Genomic DNA, 17,726 nt, shown 5'->3' with positions numbered 1-17,726 from the left:
ACGATCGATAAGAAAAATTGATTCGCAAACAATAAAAACGCTCACGACAGTGACAACCATCCGCATCACTCGCTGTTCTTTCGTGCCCGATTCTGTTTGGCTTTTCAACGTTGACGACATTTTACCGCGTGTTTTCCTCTTAATAAGTAAACTGATAATCAATGCCGCATTTGTTATGCATAACGACGTTAGTGGAATTAAAACAGCTATAATGTATTCATTCCATTGTAAGATTTTCTTATTCCATAAACTTAGGAAGGCACGGATCTGCGGATTCTTAATGAGTGGAACCCCTCTGTTTACTGTAACAGTTGGCCCATATTCACCACATGGCTTAATGAACACAAAGCGCCCCCTAGGAATAAAGTGGGGTAGATATATCGCTACTGCCAATAGGTGTATGAAGATAAGTAATGAATTGACGACATTTCTCGACCAAAATATTCGGGATTTTAGCGGAAACATTACAATTATCAACCTTTCACAACTCAACAACATAACACACCAGTTACGAGTTAGTAGGAACGTGTAATAGCCCCCGTGGGAAAACTTGATGAACGCTTTCCCAAATAACCAGTCATCCAAACGAAAAACAATGTCGCCTAAAAGCCGATAGACATGGGCTGTTCTCAGTGGGTACATGACGAACACAAACAGTGAGTAGAGCATATCATTGATAGACACGGCTTTAATCAGATAATAAGAGCGGTTTCTCATTTTATCCAAAACGGCAACAGTCAGGGCATTCGAAACGATGCCTATGATTGTTGCCGGTGCATAGAAGTAGACGTAAATGAAGACGCTGAACTGATGATTCCATCTGATAGGTTTCAATCGCCATTTGTCACAGTCGGTAAGTTTGATAAGGCTCGTCGTTGTATTTTGCATTGTTTTCTGTTACGGCTTCGTGCAAGAGGGAACGGCGTCTGAGTTGAAAAAACTACTCAACGTGTTTGAAGGAGGAGGCTGATACCCGTGCGCGGTACGAGCCAATCACAATTCAGTCCCAAAAACACTCACTCCAACCTACGAGCAATAGCTCCGACTAGCAATGGCATCATCGCTCATAGCGCTGATCATCAAATGAAAACCACCAGAATAAATCTTTAATGATCTAAACTATTAAACAAACTGCAAGAAGCAGGAATTACTATCTAGTTCCTTGCCTATTTTGCTGCATTTTGTAATTATCAAAGCTATCTTTTTTGTAGATATCTATGAAATACAATTCAGTTCAACGGTTATGAATCAAAGTTAAAAAGTTCATTTTTGAAGACGAACCAAAATGGATCTTATATCATTGCACTCGAATAAAATATTTCAGTTTGAGTTGTTTTTTTATATTTTCGTTCGACATTTTACGTTCGCTCAATGTAAGTCTAATAGATTTAATTGAGTTGATTATTTTGCTGGACCAAATTATCCACAAATTACCGATTAGATACCTGACGTGTCCTTTTCTGGAAACTGCAAAATGTGGGTCAATTTGATAAACGTTGAAATCGTCTTTTACTTTACTCGTATGGCATGACCTAGCGCGATAAAACACAAATTGGAAATACGTTTAGATTATTTTGTCAAAGGATAGAGGCTTTACAAAATAAATCATATTCTTCTTAACTGACACATATTTATACCGTAAAGCGTCGCACATACAAAATTAACAATTATGGCCGACAAACCAGTAGAAAATGAGAAATCAAACCTGTTAGAAACAGTTATCATCATATCTGCTGGTTTTGTCTCTTCGTTCCTCATCGGAGGTAATTACGTTGATGGAATTCTGGTGGCGGAATGGGTGAACTATTTTCACAAGGAAAGCGGTGTAACAGCTTGACTCGGTACGGCTATCATCGGAATCAGCTGTTGTGGGGGTAAGTTCATCTATGATGGTTAGCTATCGTGGACATATTCTCTCCTTTTGATTATTTACTTTTCATATTCAGCTCCCATCGCAAATGTATTGGTAAAAAGATTCGGTTTTCGCAAAGTGTTTTTCATCGCTTCAACGATCAACGCATCTGCCATAGCTGTGACGTCATTTACATACAATATCTACCTCGCAATAGCATTACGATTCTTAGCAGGTAAATTTCAGATAAAAGGCGTTTTTATGTAAGAAACTTGTATCAACACGGAACAAATCGTTCATTTATTTAAGCAACGCACCTACAACAACTTGCTATAAGTTGGTCGGGGTAAAATATCCATTTTAATGCATTTGCTCTCTATTTTAGGATGTGGCTTCACTATTCATTTTTGTAGTTTAGGACCATATCTAATATACAGATTTCCAAAGCAGGCAGCACTTGTGCAAGGTATAAGGGCAACTAGTGGTTCGATCGGAGTTATTTCTTTCCCGTTTATCATAAACTACTGTTTGAAACTGTACGGTTGGCGCGGATGCTGTATGATTCTTAGCGGAATAGTGGCTCAGCAATGCGCGATAGGACTCATATTTCGTCGCTGGTCCAAAAAACCGCTTCCAGAACTCGAGGAAAACCAAGAATCGCTATTGCGACAGAAGAAATGCGAGAAAACCAAAAGATTTCGCGATCTTCATCAATTGGACCTTTTTCAAAATAAGTTATTCGTAGCATTTGTTACACATATATTTTTGTTATATGGAGGATTGTCGATAGTATATGTGCATATCGTGTCTGGAACTAGAGTTTTATTGGAAATATCCCCCGAACAGGCGAGATTTACTTTATCAGCGCTTGGTCTATCGTCACTTTTTGCGCGCATCATTGTTTCACTTCTGACCAAACATCCCAGGATCGATACCTTTACCGTCTACATGATTCTGAACACGTTATTCGCGATTCAAGTCGGTGTAATACCATTTATGAAGGGTTACGCTGCAGCCCTGGCAGCTGGTGCTTGTATCCGGGTTTTATTGACTGGGTATGGTTGTTTATATATGTTGTTAATCCTGGAACAATTTGGAAGGGAATATTTGTACATGTCATATTCATATAGTGTGTTTTTTGGGGGATTTGGATATTTGCTCGGTGCTCCAGTCGCTGGTAGGTCTCACCATACGTAAAAACCTCGGTCTCATTCCAGGTCTCATTACCACCGATTAAATCTATTTTACGCATGTTTTCTTTTTCAGGTTGGATTTACGACGCAACGGGAAACTACGCGATCTCGTTCTAATTCTGCGCCGGTTTGTTTTGTATTTGCGTTGTGATACTGATTCCAGATTGGATCAAACATATCAAACAGAAACCAAAACAAACTGATGAAATTAATAACGAGAAAGATAACGCTTCTTTGAATTATGTAGCGAGTATTCAAAGTATATCATAGATACCTCACATTAGCGTTCTTTCTGGTTAATCTTTTCTAACAAAAGGCAAAGATTTACATTTGATCTTCCCATCTTATTTGTTATACAACATTTTGTCAACAGTGTCAACAGTGTAGGACAGCCGCGATAGAGTATGTTAGCCGTGTAAAGACAGGCATCGGTCTACTTGTGGATATTAGCTGGAAACAAATTACTTGATCACCATTGCATAGTGTATTTGAGTCGCCTAACAAGATTAAGATGTATCCATCTAGCCTAGTTTTATGGTGGCTGATTCGGGCCGTACTAAAAAATCCTTCTGTACGGTTAAAGCAACGACAAAAAAACTTCCACAAAAATAGCCCGTTTTTTTGGGGTTTTTTTCGCGTGAGAATACCAAACTTTTTGGAATCGCATGAAAAAAATATGCTTGTCGTGTGAAGGTAGCTTTTGGCCACGCCATGCTAAGAAATATTCCTGAATATCATTGGAGGCTACCAGTTTGTTAACCACTACAGGGCCAAGATAGAGCCATATCCTAGTGAAATTTGCGGTCAGTTTGAAGTGAAATGCATCATTTTATTTGTCATATATCTACATCACTTTTTAAGAAAATTCTACATTTTGTGCTTATCCGCGTACATGAATTTATTTCTATTGCACGGGTTCTTCTAAAATGAACTACCGGTATTATGATACCAAATTCCTTTTTTACGTCTCCAAAAGCAAAGAATCACCCACAAATTTGCCATTCGATATCTACGTTTTTCCTTCTTGGAAACTGCAAGATCACTGCGTCTATTCAATAAGCGTTGAAAAATTATCTTTGACATAACTCGTATGACGCGACCTATACAGCGTAATAAAACAGAATCAAATATACGATTAAATGAGTGTGTCAAGGTTAGCGGCTGTACATATTATACATAATACTTTGGCTTTAAAATATCCATTGGTTTTGGAGAACATTTTACATGGGACTTTTTACATAATACAAGCTTATCACCAGGACAAGAAAGTCAATAGAATTCCGATCAATCGCTCAAAGGTCGTCTTTTTATTGATCGATATATCTATACCACAATGCGACGCATAAGATTAAGTTATGGCCGACAAAGCAGTAAATAATGAGAAGTCAAACCTGTTGGAAACAGTAATCGTCTTGGCTGCTGGTTTCGCCTCTTCGTTCATCAGAGGAGGTAATTACGTTGATGGAATTCTGGTGGCGGAATGGGTGAACTATTTTCACAAGGGAAGCGGTGTAACAGCTTGGCTCGGTACGGCTATCATCGGAATCAGCTGTTGTGGGGGTAAGTTCAGGGGTAAGTGTTAGCTATCGTGGACATTCTCTTCTTTTGATTATTTACCTTTCATATTCAGCTCCGATCGCAAATTTATTGGTAAAAAGATTTGGTTTTCGCAAAGTATTTTTCATCGCTTCAACGATCAACGCATCAGCCGCAGCTGTGACGTCATTCACATACAATATCTACCTCGCAATAGCATTACGATTTTTAGCAGGTAAACTTGAAATATGGTTCCTTTGTTAGATTGAATGTTCATTTTAATGCCTTTGCTCTTAATTTTTCAGGATGTGGCTTCACTATTCATTATTGTAGTTTAGGACCATATCTAATATACCGATTTCCAAAGCAGGCGGCACTTGTACAAGGCATGAGGACAACCAGTAGTTCGATCGGCGTTCTTTCTTTCCCGTTTATCATAAACTACTGTTTGAAACTGTACGGTTGGCGCGGATGCTGTATGATTCTTAGCGGAATAGTGGCTCAGCAATGCGCGATAGGACTCATGTTTCGTCGCTGGTCCAAAAAACCGCTTCCAGAACTCGAGGAAAACCAAGAATCGCTATTGCGGCAGAAGAAATGCGAGAAAACCAAAAGATTTCGCGATCTTCATCAGTTGGACCTTTTTCAAAATAAGTTATTCGTAGCATTTGTTATACACACATTTTTGTTATGTGGTGGAATATCGATGGTATATGTGCATATCGTGTCTGGAACTAGAGTTTTATTGGAAATATCCCCCGAACAGGCGAGATTTACTTTATCAGCGCTTGGTCTATCGTCACTTTTTGCGCGCATCATTGTCTCACTTCTGGCCAAACATCCCAGGATCGATACCTTCACCTTCTACATGATTCTGAACACGTTATTCGCGATTCAAGTCGGTGTAATACCATTTATGAAGGGTTATGCAGCAGCCCTGGCAGCCGGGGCTTGTATCGGGATTTCAATCACTGGCTATGGTTGTTTACATATGTTGATAATTCTGGAACAATTCGGAAAGGAATATTTGTACATGGCATATTCGTATAGTATGTTTTTTGGGGGATTTGGATATTTGCTCGGTGCTCCAGTCGCTGGTAGGTCTCACCATACGTAAAAACCTCGGTCTCATTCCAGGTCTCATTACCACCGATTAAATTTATTTTACGCATGTTTTCTTTTTCAGGTTGGATTTACGACGCAACGGGAAACTACGCGATCTCGTTCTATTTCTGCGCCGGTTTGTTTTGTATTTGCGTTGTGATACTGATTCCAGATTGGATCAAACATATCAAACAGAAACCAAAACAAACTGATGAAATTAATAACGAGACAGATAACGCTTCTTTGAATTATGTAGCGAGTATTCAAAGTATATCATAGATACCTCACATTAGCGTTCTTTCTGGTTAATCTTTTCTAACAAAAGGCAAAGATTTACATTTGATCTACCCATCTTATTTGTTATACAACATTTTGTCAACAGTGTCAACAGTGTAGGACAGCCGCGATAGAGTATGTTAGCCGTGTAAAGACAGGCATCGGTCTACTTGTGGATATTAGCTGGAAACAAATTACTTGATCACCATTGCATAGTGTATTTGAGTCGCCTAACAAGATTAAAATGTATCCATCTAGCCTAGTTTTATGGTGGCTGATTCGGGCCGTACTAAAAAATCCTTCTGTACGGTTGGAGCAACGACAAAAAAACATCCACAAAAATAGCCCGTTTTTTTGTTTTTTCGCGTGAGAATACCAAACTTTTTGGAATCGCATGAAAAAAATATGCTTGTCGTGTGAAGGTAGCTTTTGGCCACGCCGTGCTAAGAAATATTCCTGAATATCATTGGAGGCTACCAGTTTGTTAACCACTACAGGGCCAAGATAGAGCCATATCCTAGTGAAATTTGCGGTCAGTTTGAAGTGAAATGCATCATTTTATTTGTCATATATCTACATCACTTTTTAAGAAAATTCTACATTTTGTGCTTATCCGCGTACATGAATTTATTTCTATTGCACGGGTTCTTCTAAAATGAACTACCGGTATTATAATACCAAATTCCTTTTTTACGTCTCCAAAAGCAAAGAATCACCCACAAATTTGCCATTCGATATCTACGTTTTTCCTTCTTGGAAACTGCAAGATCACTGCGTCTATTCAATAAGCGTTGAAAAATTATCTTTGACATAACTCGTATGACGCGACCTATACAGCGTAATAAAACAGAATCAAATATACGATTAAATGAGTGTGTCAAGGTTAGCGGCTGTACATATTATACATAATACTTTGGCCTTAAAATATCCATTGGTTTTGGAGAACATTTTACATGGGACTTTGTTACATAATACAAGCTTATCACCAGGACAAGAAAGTCAATAGAATTTCGATCAATCGCTCAAAGGTCGTCTTTTTATTGATCGATATATTTATACCACAATGCGACGCATAAGATTAAGTTATGGCCGACAAAGCAGTAAATAATGAGAAGTCAAACCTGTTGGAAACAGTAATCGTCTTGGCTGCTGGTTTCGCCTCTTCGTTCATCAGAGGAGGTAATTACGTTGATGGAATTCTGGTGGCGGAATGGGTGAACTATTTTCACAAGGGAAGCGGTGTAACAGCTTGGCTCGGTACGGCTATCATCGGAATCAGCTGTTGTGGGGGTAAGTTCAGGGGTAAGTGTTAGCTATCGTGGACATTCTCTTCTTTTGATTATTTACCTTTCATATTCAGCTCCGATCGCAAATCTATTGGTAAAAAGATTTGGTTTTCGCAAAGTATTTTTCATCGCTTCAACGATCAACGCATCAGCCGCAGCTGTGACGTCATTCACATACAATATCTACCTCGCAATAGCATTACGATTTTTAGCAGGTAAACTTGAAATATGGTTCCTTTGTTAGATTGAATGTTCATTTTAATGCCTTTGCTCTTAATTTTTCAGGATGTGGCTTCACTATTCATTATTGTAGTTTAGGACCATATCTAATATACCGATTTCCAAAGCAGGCGGCACTTGTACAAGGCATGAGGACAACCAGTAGTTCGATCGGCGTTCTTTCTTTCCCGTTTATCATAAACTACTGTTTGAAACTGTACGGTTGGCGCGGATGCTGTATGATTCTTAGCGGAATAGTGGCTCAGCAATGCGCGATAGGACTCATATTTCGTCGCTGGTCCAAAAAACCGCTTCCAGAACTCGAGGAAAACCAAGAATCGCTATTGCGGCAGAAGAAATGCGAGAAAACCAAAAGATTTCGCGATCTTCATCAGTTGGACCTTTTTCAAAATAAGTTATTCGTAGCATTTGTTATACACACATTTTTGTTATGTGGTGGAATATCGATGGTATATGTGCATATCGTGTCTGGAACTAGAGTTTTATTGGAAATATCCCCCGAACAGGCGAGATTTACTTTATCAGCGCTTGGTCTATCGTCACTTTTTGCGCGCATCATTGTCTCACTTCTGGCCAAACATCCCAGGATCGATACCTTCACCTTCTACATGATTCTGAACACGTTATTCGCGATTCAAGTCGGTGTAATACCATTTATGAAGGGTTATGCAGCAGCCCTGGCAGCCGGGGCTTGTATCGGGATTTCAATCACTGGCTATGGTTGTTTACATATGTTGATAATTCTGGAACAATTCGGAAAGGAATATTTGTACATGGCATATTCGTATAGTATGTTTTTGGGGGGATTTGGATATTTGCTCGGTGCTCCAGTCGCTGGTAGGTCTCACCATACGTAAAAACCTCGGTCTCATTCCAGGTCTCATTACCACCGATTAAATCTATTTTACGCATGTTTTCTTTTTCAGGTTGGATTTACGACGCAACGGGAAACTACGCGATCTCGTTCTATTTCTGCGCCGGTTTGTTTTGTATTTGCGTTGTGATACTGATTCCAGATTGGATCAAACATATCAAACAGAAACCAAAACAAACTGATGAAATTAATAACGAGACAGATAACGCTTCTTTGAATTATGTAGCGAGTATTCAAAGTATATCATAGATACCTCACATTAGCGTTCTTTCTGGTTAATCTTTTCTAACAAAAGGCAAAGATTTACATTTGATCTACCCATCTTATTTGTTATACAACATTTTGTCAACAGTGTCAACAGTGTAGGACAGCCGCGATAGAGTATGTTAGCCGTGTAAAGACAGGCATCGGTCTACTTGTGGATATTAGCTGGAAACAAATTACTTGATCACCATTGCATAGTGTATTTGAGTCGCCTAACAAGATTAAAATGTATCCATCTAGCCTAGTTTTATGGTGGCTGATTCGGGCCGTACTAAAAAATCCTTCTGTACGGTTAGAGCAACGACAAAAAAACATCCACAAAAATAGCCCGTTTTTTTGTTTTTTCGCGTGAGAATACCAAACTTTTTGGAATCGCATGAAAAAAATATGCTTGTCGTGTGAAGGTAGCTTTTGGCCACGCCGTGCTAAGAAATATTCCTGAATATCATTGGAGGCTACCAGTTTGTTAACCACTACAGGGCCAAGATAGAGCCATATCCTAGTGAAATTTGCGGTCAGTTTGAAGTGAAATGCATCATTTTATTTGTCATATATCTACATCACTTTTTAAGAAAATTCTACATTTTGTGCTTATCCGCGTACATGAATTTATTTCTATTGCACGGGTTCTTCTAAAATGAACTACCGGTATTATAATACCAAATTCCTTTTTTACGTCTCCAAAAGCAAAGAATCACCCACAAATTTGCCATTCGATATCTACGTTTTTCCTTCTTGGAAACTGCAAGATCACTGCGTCTATTCAATAAGCGTTGAAAAATTATCTTTGACATAACTCGTATGACGCGACCTATACAGCGTAATAAAACAGAATCAAATATACGATTAAATGAGTGTGTCAAGGTTAGCGGCTGTACATATTATACATAATACTTTGGCCTTAAAATATCCATTGGTTTTGGAGAACATTTTACATGGGACTTTGTTACATAATACAAGCTTATCACCAGGACAAGAAAGTCAATAGAATTTCGATCAATCGCTCAAAGGTCGTCTTTTTATTGATCGATATATTTATACCACAATGCGACGCATAAGATTAAGTTATGGCCGACAAAGCAGTAAATAATGAGAAGTCAAACCTGTTGGAAACAGTAATCGTCTTGGCTGCTGGTTTCGCCTCTTCGTTCATCAGAGGAGGTAATTACGTTGATGGAATTCTGGTGGCGGAATGGGTGAACTATTTTCACAAGGGAAGCGGTGTAACAGCTTGGCTCGGTACGGCTATCATCGGAATCAGCTGTTGTGGGGGTAAGTTCAGGGGTAAGTGTTAGCTATCGTGGACATTCTCTTCTTTTGATTATTTACCTTTCATATTCAGCTCCGATCGCAAATCTATTGGTAAAAAGATTTGGTTTTCGCAAAGTATTTTTCATCGCTTCAACGATCAACGCATCAGCCGCAGCTGTGACGTCATTCACATACAATATCTACCTCGCAATAGCATTACGATTTTTAGCAGGTAAACTTGAAATATGGTTCCTTTGTTAGATTGAATGTTCATTTTAATGCCTTTGCTCTTAATTTTTCAGGATGTGGCTTCACTATTCATTATTGTAGTTTAGGACCATATCTAATATACCGATTTCCAAAGCAGGCGGCACTTGTACAAGGCATGAGGACAACCAGTAGTTCGATCGGCGTTCTTTCTTTCCCGTTTATCATAAACTACTGTTTGAAACTGTACGGTTGGCGCGGATGCTGTATGATTCTTAGCGGAATAGTGGCTCAGCAATGCGCGATAGGACTCATATTTCGTCGCTGGTCCAAAAAACCGCTTCCAGAACTCGAGGAAAACCAAGAATCGCTATTGCGGCAGAAGAAATGCGAGAAAACCAAAAGATTTCGCGATCTTCATCAGTTGGACCTTTTTCAAAATAAGTTATTCGTAGCATTTGTTATACACACATTTTTGTTATGTGGTGGAATATCGATGGTATATGTGCATATCGTGTCTGGAACTAGAGTTTTATTGGAAATATCCCCCGAACAGGCGAGATTTACTTTATCAGCGCTTGGTCTATCGTCACTTTTTGCGCGCATCATTGTCTCACTTCTGGCCAAACATCCCAGGATCGATACCTTCACCTTCTACATGATTCTGAACACGTTATTCGCGATTCAAGTCGGTGTAATACCATTTATGAAGGGTTATGCAGCAGCCCTGGCAGCCGGGGCTTGTATCGGGATTTCAATCACTGGCTATGGTTGTTTACATATGTTGATAATTCTGGAACAATTCGGAAAGGAATATTTGTACATGGCATATTCGTATAGTATGTTTTTGGGGGGATTTGGATATTTGCTCGGTGCTCCAGTCGCTGGTAGGTCTCACCATACGTAAAAACCTCGGTCTCATTCCAGGTCTCATTACCACCGATTAAATCTATTTTACGCATGTTTTCTTTTTCAGGTTGGATTTACGACGCAACGGGAAACTACGCGATCTCGTTCTATTTCTGCGCCGGTTTGTTTTGTATTTGCGTTGTGATACTGATTCCAGATTGGATCAAACATATCAAACAGAAACCAAAACAAACTGATGAAATTAATAACGAGACAGATAACGCTTCTTTGAATTATGTAGCGAGTATTCAAAGTATATCATAGATGCAAATATAAATTACACTTACAAAAAACATTTACTTCAGATCATCGTTCTTTCTGGTTAATGTTTTCTAACAAATTGCAAAGATTTGCATTTGATTTTCCAATCTCGTTTGTTTTACTCTAGTCAACATTTTGCAAACTTTGTAGGACAACCGCGATAGAGTGTTGCGTAAAGACATCGGTCTACTTGTGGATATTAGCTGGAAACACGTGGTTGTTCAGCTTCCAGCAGTTTTTGGAGACCCAGCGCAATGAACCAATATCGTCAGATACAGTTCGGTTGCCACAGACGACGCGAACTTTGGAAGTAGCGTCAAAACAAAATGTTTGTCTTATTTACATTGTCGATAAGATATGGAGCCAAATTTAACATTAACGTCTCCAGCATTATCTTGAAAACATAAAAAAATTTTGAAAAATAGTCGATCCTGCCAGGACTCGAACCTGGAATCCCCTGATTCGTAGTCAGATGCCTTATCCATTGGGCCACAGGACCGCTGTGTTGAGTTGCACAATCACTATGTATATATAGCTAGATCTTTACATACGTTACACACGCACGCGCGGCGCTTCAGTGTGTAGAGTGCATCCACTTGCTCTATGCTTGGACTCTTTTCTTTTTCGCTCTTTGGAGAAAGACTCGCGTAGTTTTTATATAGTTTAGGGAACCGAAGTGATTCGGACTGAGTGTTATTTCTAATGATAAAGGTCAATGTAATCAAAAGAAATAAAACAAATTTCAATAAATTAATAGATAATAATAATAAATCCTTGTGATCTCTCCGTGTAGCCCACATTTCTTGTTACATTTTTTTTCACTGTATATTATATAATATCAATCATGTAGTAATATAACAACCAAATGAAAATGAATACAATACTACTACTATAAACTAAAACAGCGGCGGATCCAGAGGGGGAGGTGTCGCACAGGGTATTTTTTTATGGACTGATCTTTTCGTGAAAACGAAGGCAAGCATGTGAAAAATCCCTGAAAATGCGTAAGCTTATGTCGTCGTGTACAATTACCAGCGCTTTTATACGACAGTCCTACATCGTTCATGAAAGTTGTGAAAATCACTATTCAAATTGCGAGTTAAATCGTACTCTGACCGTGCCAAGAACGCGTCTCCGCGCGTCTAATTTTGCGTCTAATTTCAAAAAATTTTCCCCCAGACCCCCTGTTTGGATTTGCGCACCCCCTCCATGAAATCCTGGATCCGCCGCTGTAAAAAGCGTAAAATTCTCCGGTGAATGGGAGCAAACCCGGGGCTACGGTGAACGACTATTTCTGGTCGTTTTCTTAACCTGTGGGCCTGCGACGTCAGAGTAAACATTTACTTCATAAATGGATTGTAGAAAAAAACATTTATTTAATTTCTTTAAAACTAACAAAACATGTTCAAACGAATTTCTATGATACATCTATTTCAGCAGAGCTCAGTATTCTGAACCATTGTCGCCTTTTGTGAGAGACACCGGCAAAAGGTCTTACTTGTCACAGCTTAGGTTACGGGATTCATAGGTCACGCTCATATAGATAAACATTAGCGTAACCCCAGAATTGGTTCCTAGAGGTCCCCGTGACTGCAGCTGTGTTTTAAATTGAATTTCCAATCCATTATAGCTTTCGCGTGATTTACATTCTTTTAAAACTGATTCTTGCAAAAATCAACATTTAAGTCTCGTTTTTAACGCTTTGGCCAGGTTTTCGCGTCTCGATGTCCATTTCTTGGCGTAATCACTTTTTTGTAATAGAAATATACCGCGTCGTTTGCTGGTGTCTGGGCGGGACGTGCCCATGATGATGTAGTCTTTACTCTCGTGCATGTACGGCACATCGCACGATGTAGCATCGCTCCAGATGAACATTTGACGCGTCAGTTGTACCCGTGTTCGAAATATCTGCCTTACTATCACTATATATCGATACAAAGCTCCATTCGTTGTCCTCGTCATTACTGTCACTTTGATGACTGCAAAAGAAATGCCAAATGGTAGTCAACCAGGAGCCTTTTGAAACACACGGCTAAGTCAACGAACGAATTCCAAGGCATTCGGATTCCATTAGTTAGAACAATAGAAGCATAAAATAAAAAATAGTAAAAAATAGTGAAACGCCCGGTATGGGACTCGAACCCAGGACCCTCAGGTTAAAAGCCTGATGCTCTACCGACTGAGCTAACCGGGCTACGATCAATCGATTGCCATGATCGATTCGATTCGATAAAATGCGAATATTGATTTCGACCTGATGTTTGATGACGAATAAACGGTTTTCATTACAGGTTGAACCTACCAAAATCGCTCTTACAATACTGATGTTTAGCGTGTGTTCTATTACCATTCCTGCGCGAGTTACGACGACCTACAAATTATAAAGTTGAAAAGGTAAATCCAGTTTTCGGGAGATTTCATTCACAATGAAATGAAATATTAACCTGACTTAGGTGGACAGTTTCGTCGGTCTGACTTTCCCTGTTTTCTATCGTCGTTGTTACTGTTTTTTACAAATCCTCCATCCTTTTGACGTCTGTTCGTCGTATTATCACGAGGCTTCTTACGTTTTCTTTTTTCGGATTTATCCGAATTGTTTATGACCGTCACCGTCGACGTGGGTTTTACTTCTCCTGGAGCCGGCGTCTTGTTCATCATCGGATGGCCACGTCTGCTCGCGGCTTGGGAGGACCACCAATATTCGTAGTTGATCACGATCGGTCGATTACGTTGTAAAACCTTCGAAAAGGAAAGCGGGCAAATAACGATATGTGATGCGTATTGATTAGATCGCTAACTGTATGCGATATCACTACTAAAAAGACACTAAATATATCTTGTGTGATATGATTCATATAGACAAGTACATCACTTTCTTATACCGCTAACAGAACAGTCAAGATAAAAAAATCGAGTTAGTTCCATATGCTATATTGGGTTGCTCAACACGATTAAGATGCATGCGTATAGCCCATTTACCTTACCATGACTTCGAGTTCTTCCACGGTAGGTCCGATAAGAAATATGTGGCCTCTATTTTCCGGTGTCCTGTAGTATTGTAAACCAGCCTTCGAAAGATGCGGAGAAGTGTCGAAATTATTCAGTCTGTACGCGTTCAATACGAGAAATGCCCCGGAATCTTCCAACGCTGAATAAGATTATTACACCAATGACAAAATAATATGTAAAATCAAATAAGAATTTTGAATTTGCTGGTCCTGACTTAAGTTTGTATACTGGTTGAAGATTGTTGTTCATGTTGGAACTCACCAATTACGTTGATGTTAATATCTTCTATCAAAACATTGGTCGACCCCGCTGGGATTGCTGTCACCTTCGTATAACCTATCAGATCTGAATAAACAGATTATATTATAGTGTATTTTCCAATGATTTTGCAACATTTCACTGCAATAAAAAAGCGAGTTAGGCATAGTTTATGCAAACCAAGTGGATAACCTAGAAATGTATTTTCATATGGAACGGACCTTTATGTGAAAATTATCTCAAAACGTATTTGCCTTTACATAACGGAACTAAGCATCACTTCATCTCCGAGATCGCTTGCATCGTCGAAGTGGTGATGTTTCAGATCTCAGTACCAGTTTAGTCTAGTTTTTCTTTTAGAATCGTAGGTCTAACGAAAACTTTATTATCACGAAGTATTGAATAAACCAAATGTTTCTTTTTTCATTGCTGTCGGTTTGTCACATGTCTTTGATGTAGGAACTGGTAATACATAATCTCTCTCCCTATACACGTACCTGGTCTGGTAACTTGTCGGAACTGATTGCTGTAGTATGTACACGATTCGTTTCTTCCTCCGCAGACCAGGCATTTATCCAATTGTTTCGTAGACGACGTCGTACCATCACAGCCGACTGCCTGAAATTATTGCCATCGGACGTTGCAGAATACATATACGTAGAATAAAGACGAACGTTAAATTCGTGTATCTTTACATTATACCCCAAACGTATTATCACGTTTTACATCGATTACCTCAGTGTAGAAGCGAATAGGTTTGCGTTGAAGATAACGAACACATTATAACAGGTTATAAAGAACTCGCATAGGAGAACGTGGTGTTTGGTACGTAAAAAGCTTGGAAGATTCTATCCGCCAGCAGCTAGGCAAATCGCTAAATCGCCACAGAGTTTGGCTTTCGCAGTGGGACGAGGGATGTTTCCTTACCACGCACATGGCGTTAATGCATACTCCAGATTTTCTTGGCCAACACACAGTACCGTCGGATGCATTACCGAAACTCCAGAATGAATTATAACCCTGTGGACTACAGAACAAGTCACACGGTCGAAATTCTGGAAATATAGTAACATTTTGAAAATCCGTTAATATTGAGATCAAACTTGATGATCTCAGTCATTTGTTTATAAGGAGATGTGAGTACGTGAAAATTGATTTCAGTAGAATTCACCTGCAACATACGAAGTCCAACGAGTATTTTTGTGCCCGAGTTGGAAGCGGTGATTTGTTTTATTGTAACATTGATATTCGCGATCATCCTGGAACTTAGCCATACACGGCTGAAAATGTATGAATATCAGGTGTAAACAGAGAGACCTTTACCGAATATCTACTGATAAATTCTAACTATGCAACGGCCGTATTTCAGTAGATTATACCTTCAGAGAGCAAACTTGATAGACATCTTTGTGACCTGTGCATCTGTCATGGTGAACTGGCCGGATGAGATGCAAATCTCGGTGGTAACATTGACGAGTCCTGTGACGTACACCAGCTCCACATGTGCGAGAACACCCTGACCATGGATTCCACGCGCCCCACAACGACGTGCAGTCTATCGTCTGTGAAAAAGTGGGCAAAAACATGACGAAATATCAGTTTGAGAACTAGTTTCCCAAAGACCATTTATTTCTATACCAATCGAACATTTTGACGAAATTTTATTTTCAAGAAGCTATCAGCAAGCTATCAGGAGTACGTACATGTTTAAGTTACGTCCCTATTTTTCAATTCAATGCTAAACAAACCTATCTAAATAAAACTTGATTGTGAATTTCTTTTTTTAAGAACTAGGTTTTTTGTAAATAGCTTTTTCAGTTTCTCTTTACAAACTTGACACGCACCGTTATTTACCAAAGGCACAGAAATTCATTGTGCGGATTCTCTTTTTCTAATAATGAATTAACTCGATCTGCGCTGTGTATTTACTTAAGGCAATGGTTTTTTTTTTATTTTGTATATGTGACATCGGACATAATAAATGTAGCAATTGTCATTATCTTTCTCTACCCTTGACCCAACTGTTGGCAAAAGGTAAAATATTACTGTAAGATTTAGTTGTAATGTTATAAGGTTACTGTAAGGTGTATTTTGATTGCGTTTTGCTTGAAGTTATGAACGGCTTCTTCGGTAATCAAAACCAAGCGTTCGAACCACTGAAATGCAACTTTTAGAATTCAACATTTTCTCGTTACGACTGAATCGTTAACCTGAAAATTTGCTTTATCCCCGATATCCTGCGGTACCAACACACATGATGCCAACTCGAAAAACTTTTACGCATCAGTTACCCTTTCAAGTGTTAACTTGAAAGGGTAACAACAGTGACTCAATCAATAAGTCCTAAACTACCTTCTTCCAATGAAATCTACTCCACGTATTAAAAACAAAAGCGTCCGTTTTCCTGGGAAATAAATATAGGCCCCATTGAATGTTTTTTTCCGACAAAAAAAGGATATCAGACTGCTGAAACCACTATTCAATTCACGGAATTGACCTCGTAACTCTTACATACGTTTTACCAGCAGATACATACGCGCAATAGAAGAAGCGATGAATACATTGAGCCTACTTTTTATAATCGGATATATGATACAATTAATCTATGCATACATTTATAATTGCACCAGATTTGGACGGATGCCACGGTATTTGCGACTTAAACGTTTATACATCACTTTATCCAAAATATAGTCGGAAGAATCACATATTTGATTCGGAATTTACTGCCCACTTCGCGTGCTCGATATTTTTGATGACCACGTGGAATTGAGAAAATCATTTTACCTGTATTATCAGAACTAGCGTCAGAAATCCGCAGTAGTCGGCTCGATCCATTTATAAAAACGTTTATCTTTTAAGCCCTCGAGAAGTTGATATCCTAAGTATGAACGATTTAATTAAGCACGGCTGTACGATTGCTGGCATTTTGCTCGCATGTACCTCGTATTTTGAATGGGGAAAAAGCTATAACAAGTTCAACAACGAGAGTTGTGTGTAACGGTAGTAAACAAGTGAATATGCCCCGCTATAGTTATTGTGTTTTACTACGCCTACGCTCTACGTGAATTCTTTTTTCTATTTCTCTCTGCAGTACACAGCCGAGGCTGGTTTTCCCGACATTTCTATGTGGCAGTTACATATTTTTCACCGACCAATCATTCGTTACGGAAAGTTTGCAAAACATCGAAGACCTGGAATCATCC

At 39.0% G+C, this 17,726-nt stretch overlaps 4 protein-coding genes and 2 non-coding genes across 6 annotated transcripts; 3 read left to right on the top strand and 3 right to left on the bottom strand.

The window, feature by feature from the left end:
* The first annotated feature begins 4,393 nt into the window (after positions 1 to 4,393).
* Positions 4,394 to 5,964, top strand: LOC141905442 (monocarboxylate transporter 14-like). Its single transcript, XM_074794308.1, has 4 exons — positions 4,394 to 4,605; positions 4,676 to 4,816; positions 4,887 to 5,678; positions 5,768 to 5,964. Exons 1-4 carry the CDS (start codon positions 4,401 to 4,403, stop codon positions 5,962 to 5,964), a joined length of 1,335 nt encoding a protein of 444 aa, XP_074650409.1. The 5' UTR covers positions 4,394 to 4,400.
* A 983-nt stretch (positions 5,965 to 6,947) lies between these two features.
* On the top strand, positions 6,948 to 8,610 carry LOC141905439 (monocarboxylate transporter 14-like). The gene is made up of 4 exons (XM_074794305.1): positions 6,948 to 7,251; positions 7,322 to 7,462; positions 7,533 to 8,324; positions 8,414 to 8,610. The coding sequence occupies exons 1-4, from the start codon at positions 7,047 to 7,049 to the stop codon at positions 8,608 to 8,610; spliced, it is 1,335 nt and encodes a 444-aa protein (XP_074650406.1). The 5' UTR covers positions 6,948 to 7,046.
* A 983-nt stretch (positions 8,611 to 9,593) lies between these two features.
* Positions 9,594 to 11,376, top strand: LOC141905944 (monocarboxylate transporter 14-like). Its single transcript, XM_074795062.1, has 4 exons — positions 9,594 to 9,897; positions 9,968 to 10,108; positions 10,179 to 10,970; positions 11,060 to 11,376. Exons 1-4 carry the CDS (start codon positions 9,693 to 9,695, stop codon positions 11,254 to 11,256), a joined length of 1,335 nt encoding a protein of 444 aa, XP_074651163.1. The 5' UTR covers positions 9,594 to 9,692; the 3' UTR covers positions 11,257 to 11,376.
* Positions 11,377 to 11,679: 303 nt separating this feature from the next.
* Positions 11,680 to 11,752, bottom strand: Trnar-acg (transfer RNA arginine (anticodon ACG)). Its single transcript has one exon. It is a non-coding gene; the product is annotated as a tRNA-Arg (tRNA).
* Positions 11,753 to 12,657: 905 nt separating this feature from the next.
* On the bottom strand, positions 12,658 to 17,599 carry LOC141905852 (ADAMTS-like protein 5). Its single transcript, XM_074794917.1, has 10 exons — positions 17,308 to 17,599; positions 15,900 to 16,082; positions 15,692 to 15,800; positions 15,448 to 15,575; positions 15,018 to 15,138; positions 14,524 to 14,607; positions 14,238 to 14,401; positions 13,698 to 13,992; positions 13,556 to 13,624; positions 12,658 to 13,232 (listed from the first exon to the last, which is right to left on the bottom strand). Exons 1-10 carry the CDS (start codon positions 17,356 to 17,358, stop codon positions 12,928 to 12,930), a joined length of 1,509 nt encoding a protein of 502 aa, XP_074651018.1. The 5' UTR covers positions 17,359 to 17,599; the 3' UTR covers positions 12,658 to 12,927.
* Trnak-uuu (transfer RNA lysine (anticodon UUU)) lies at positions 13,375 to 13,447 on the bottom strand. Its single transcript has one exon. It is a non-coding gene; the product is annotated as a tRNA-Lys (tRNA).
* Positions 17,600 to 17,726: the final 127 nt, after the last annotated feature.

Source organism: Tubulanus polymorphus, chromosome 5 (assembly GCF_964204645.1).
Source record: "Tubulanus polymorphus chromosome 5, tnTubPoly1.2, whole genome shotgun sequence".
Lineage (NCBI taxonomy): Eukaryota > Metazoa > Nemertea > Palaeonemertea > Tubulaniformes > Tubulanidae > Tubulanus > Tubulanus polymorphus.
The sequence above is the reverse complement of the archived record's forward strand: the minus strand, read 5'-3'. Positions and strand labels throughout refer to the sequence as shown.

Bases quoted from the DNA above. Each gene is read 5' to 3' on its own strand.
- LOC141905439 (XM_074794305.1), top strand. From the start codon at position 7,047: ATGGCCGACAAAGCAGTAAATAATGAGAAGTCAAACCTGTTGGAAACA. The intron at 7,252-7,321 runs GTAAGTTCAGGG...TTTCATATTCAG, and splicing joins CGGAATCAGCTGTTGTGGGG to CTCCGATCGCAAATCTATTG. The intron at 8,325-8,413 runs GTAGGTCTCACC...TTTCTTTTTCAG, and splicing joins GCTCGGTGCTCCAGTCGCTG to GTTGGATTTACGACGCAACG.
- LOC141905852 (XM_074794917.1), bottom strand. From the start codon at position 17,358: ATGGATCGAGCCGACTACTGCGGATTTCTGACGCTAGTTCTGATAATA. The intron at 16,083-17,307 runs GTAAAATGATTT...ACTTTTTCACAG, and splicing joins CGCTAGTTCTGATAATACAG to ACGATAGACTGCACGTCGTT. The intron at 14,402-14,523 runs GTGAGTTCCAAC...AATCTTATTCAG, and splicing joins TATTAACATCAACGTAATTG to CGTTGGAAGATTCCGGGGCA.
- LOC141905442 (XM_074794308.1), top strand. From the start codon at position 4,401: ATGGCCGACAAAGCAGTAAATAATGAGAAGTCAAACCTGTTGGAAACA. The intron at 4,606-4,675 runs GTAAGTTCAGGG...TTTCATATTCAG, and splicing joins CGGAATCAGCTGTTGTGGGG to CTCCGATCGCAAATTTATTG. The intron at 4,817-4,886 runs GTAAACTTGAAA...TTAATTTTTCAG, and splicing joins AGCATTACGATTTTTAGCAG to GATGTGGCTTCACTATTCAT.
- LOC141905944 (XM_074795062.1), top strand. From the start codon at position 9,693: ATGGCCGACAAAGCAGTAAATAATGAGAAGTCAAACCTGTTGGAAACA. The intron at 10,109-10,178 runs GTAAACTTGAAA...TTAATTTTTCAG, and splicing joins AGCATTACGATTTTTAGCAG to GATGTGGCTTCACTATTCAT. The intron at 10,971-11,059 runs GTAGGTCTCACC...TTTCTTTTTCAG, and splicing joins GCTCGGTGCTCCAGTCGCTG to GTTGGATTTACGACGCAACG.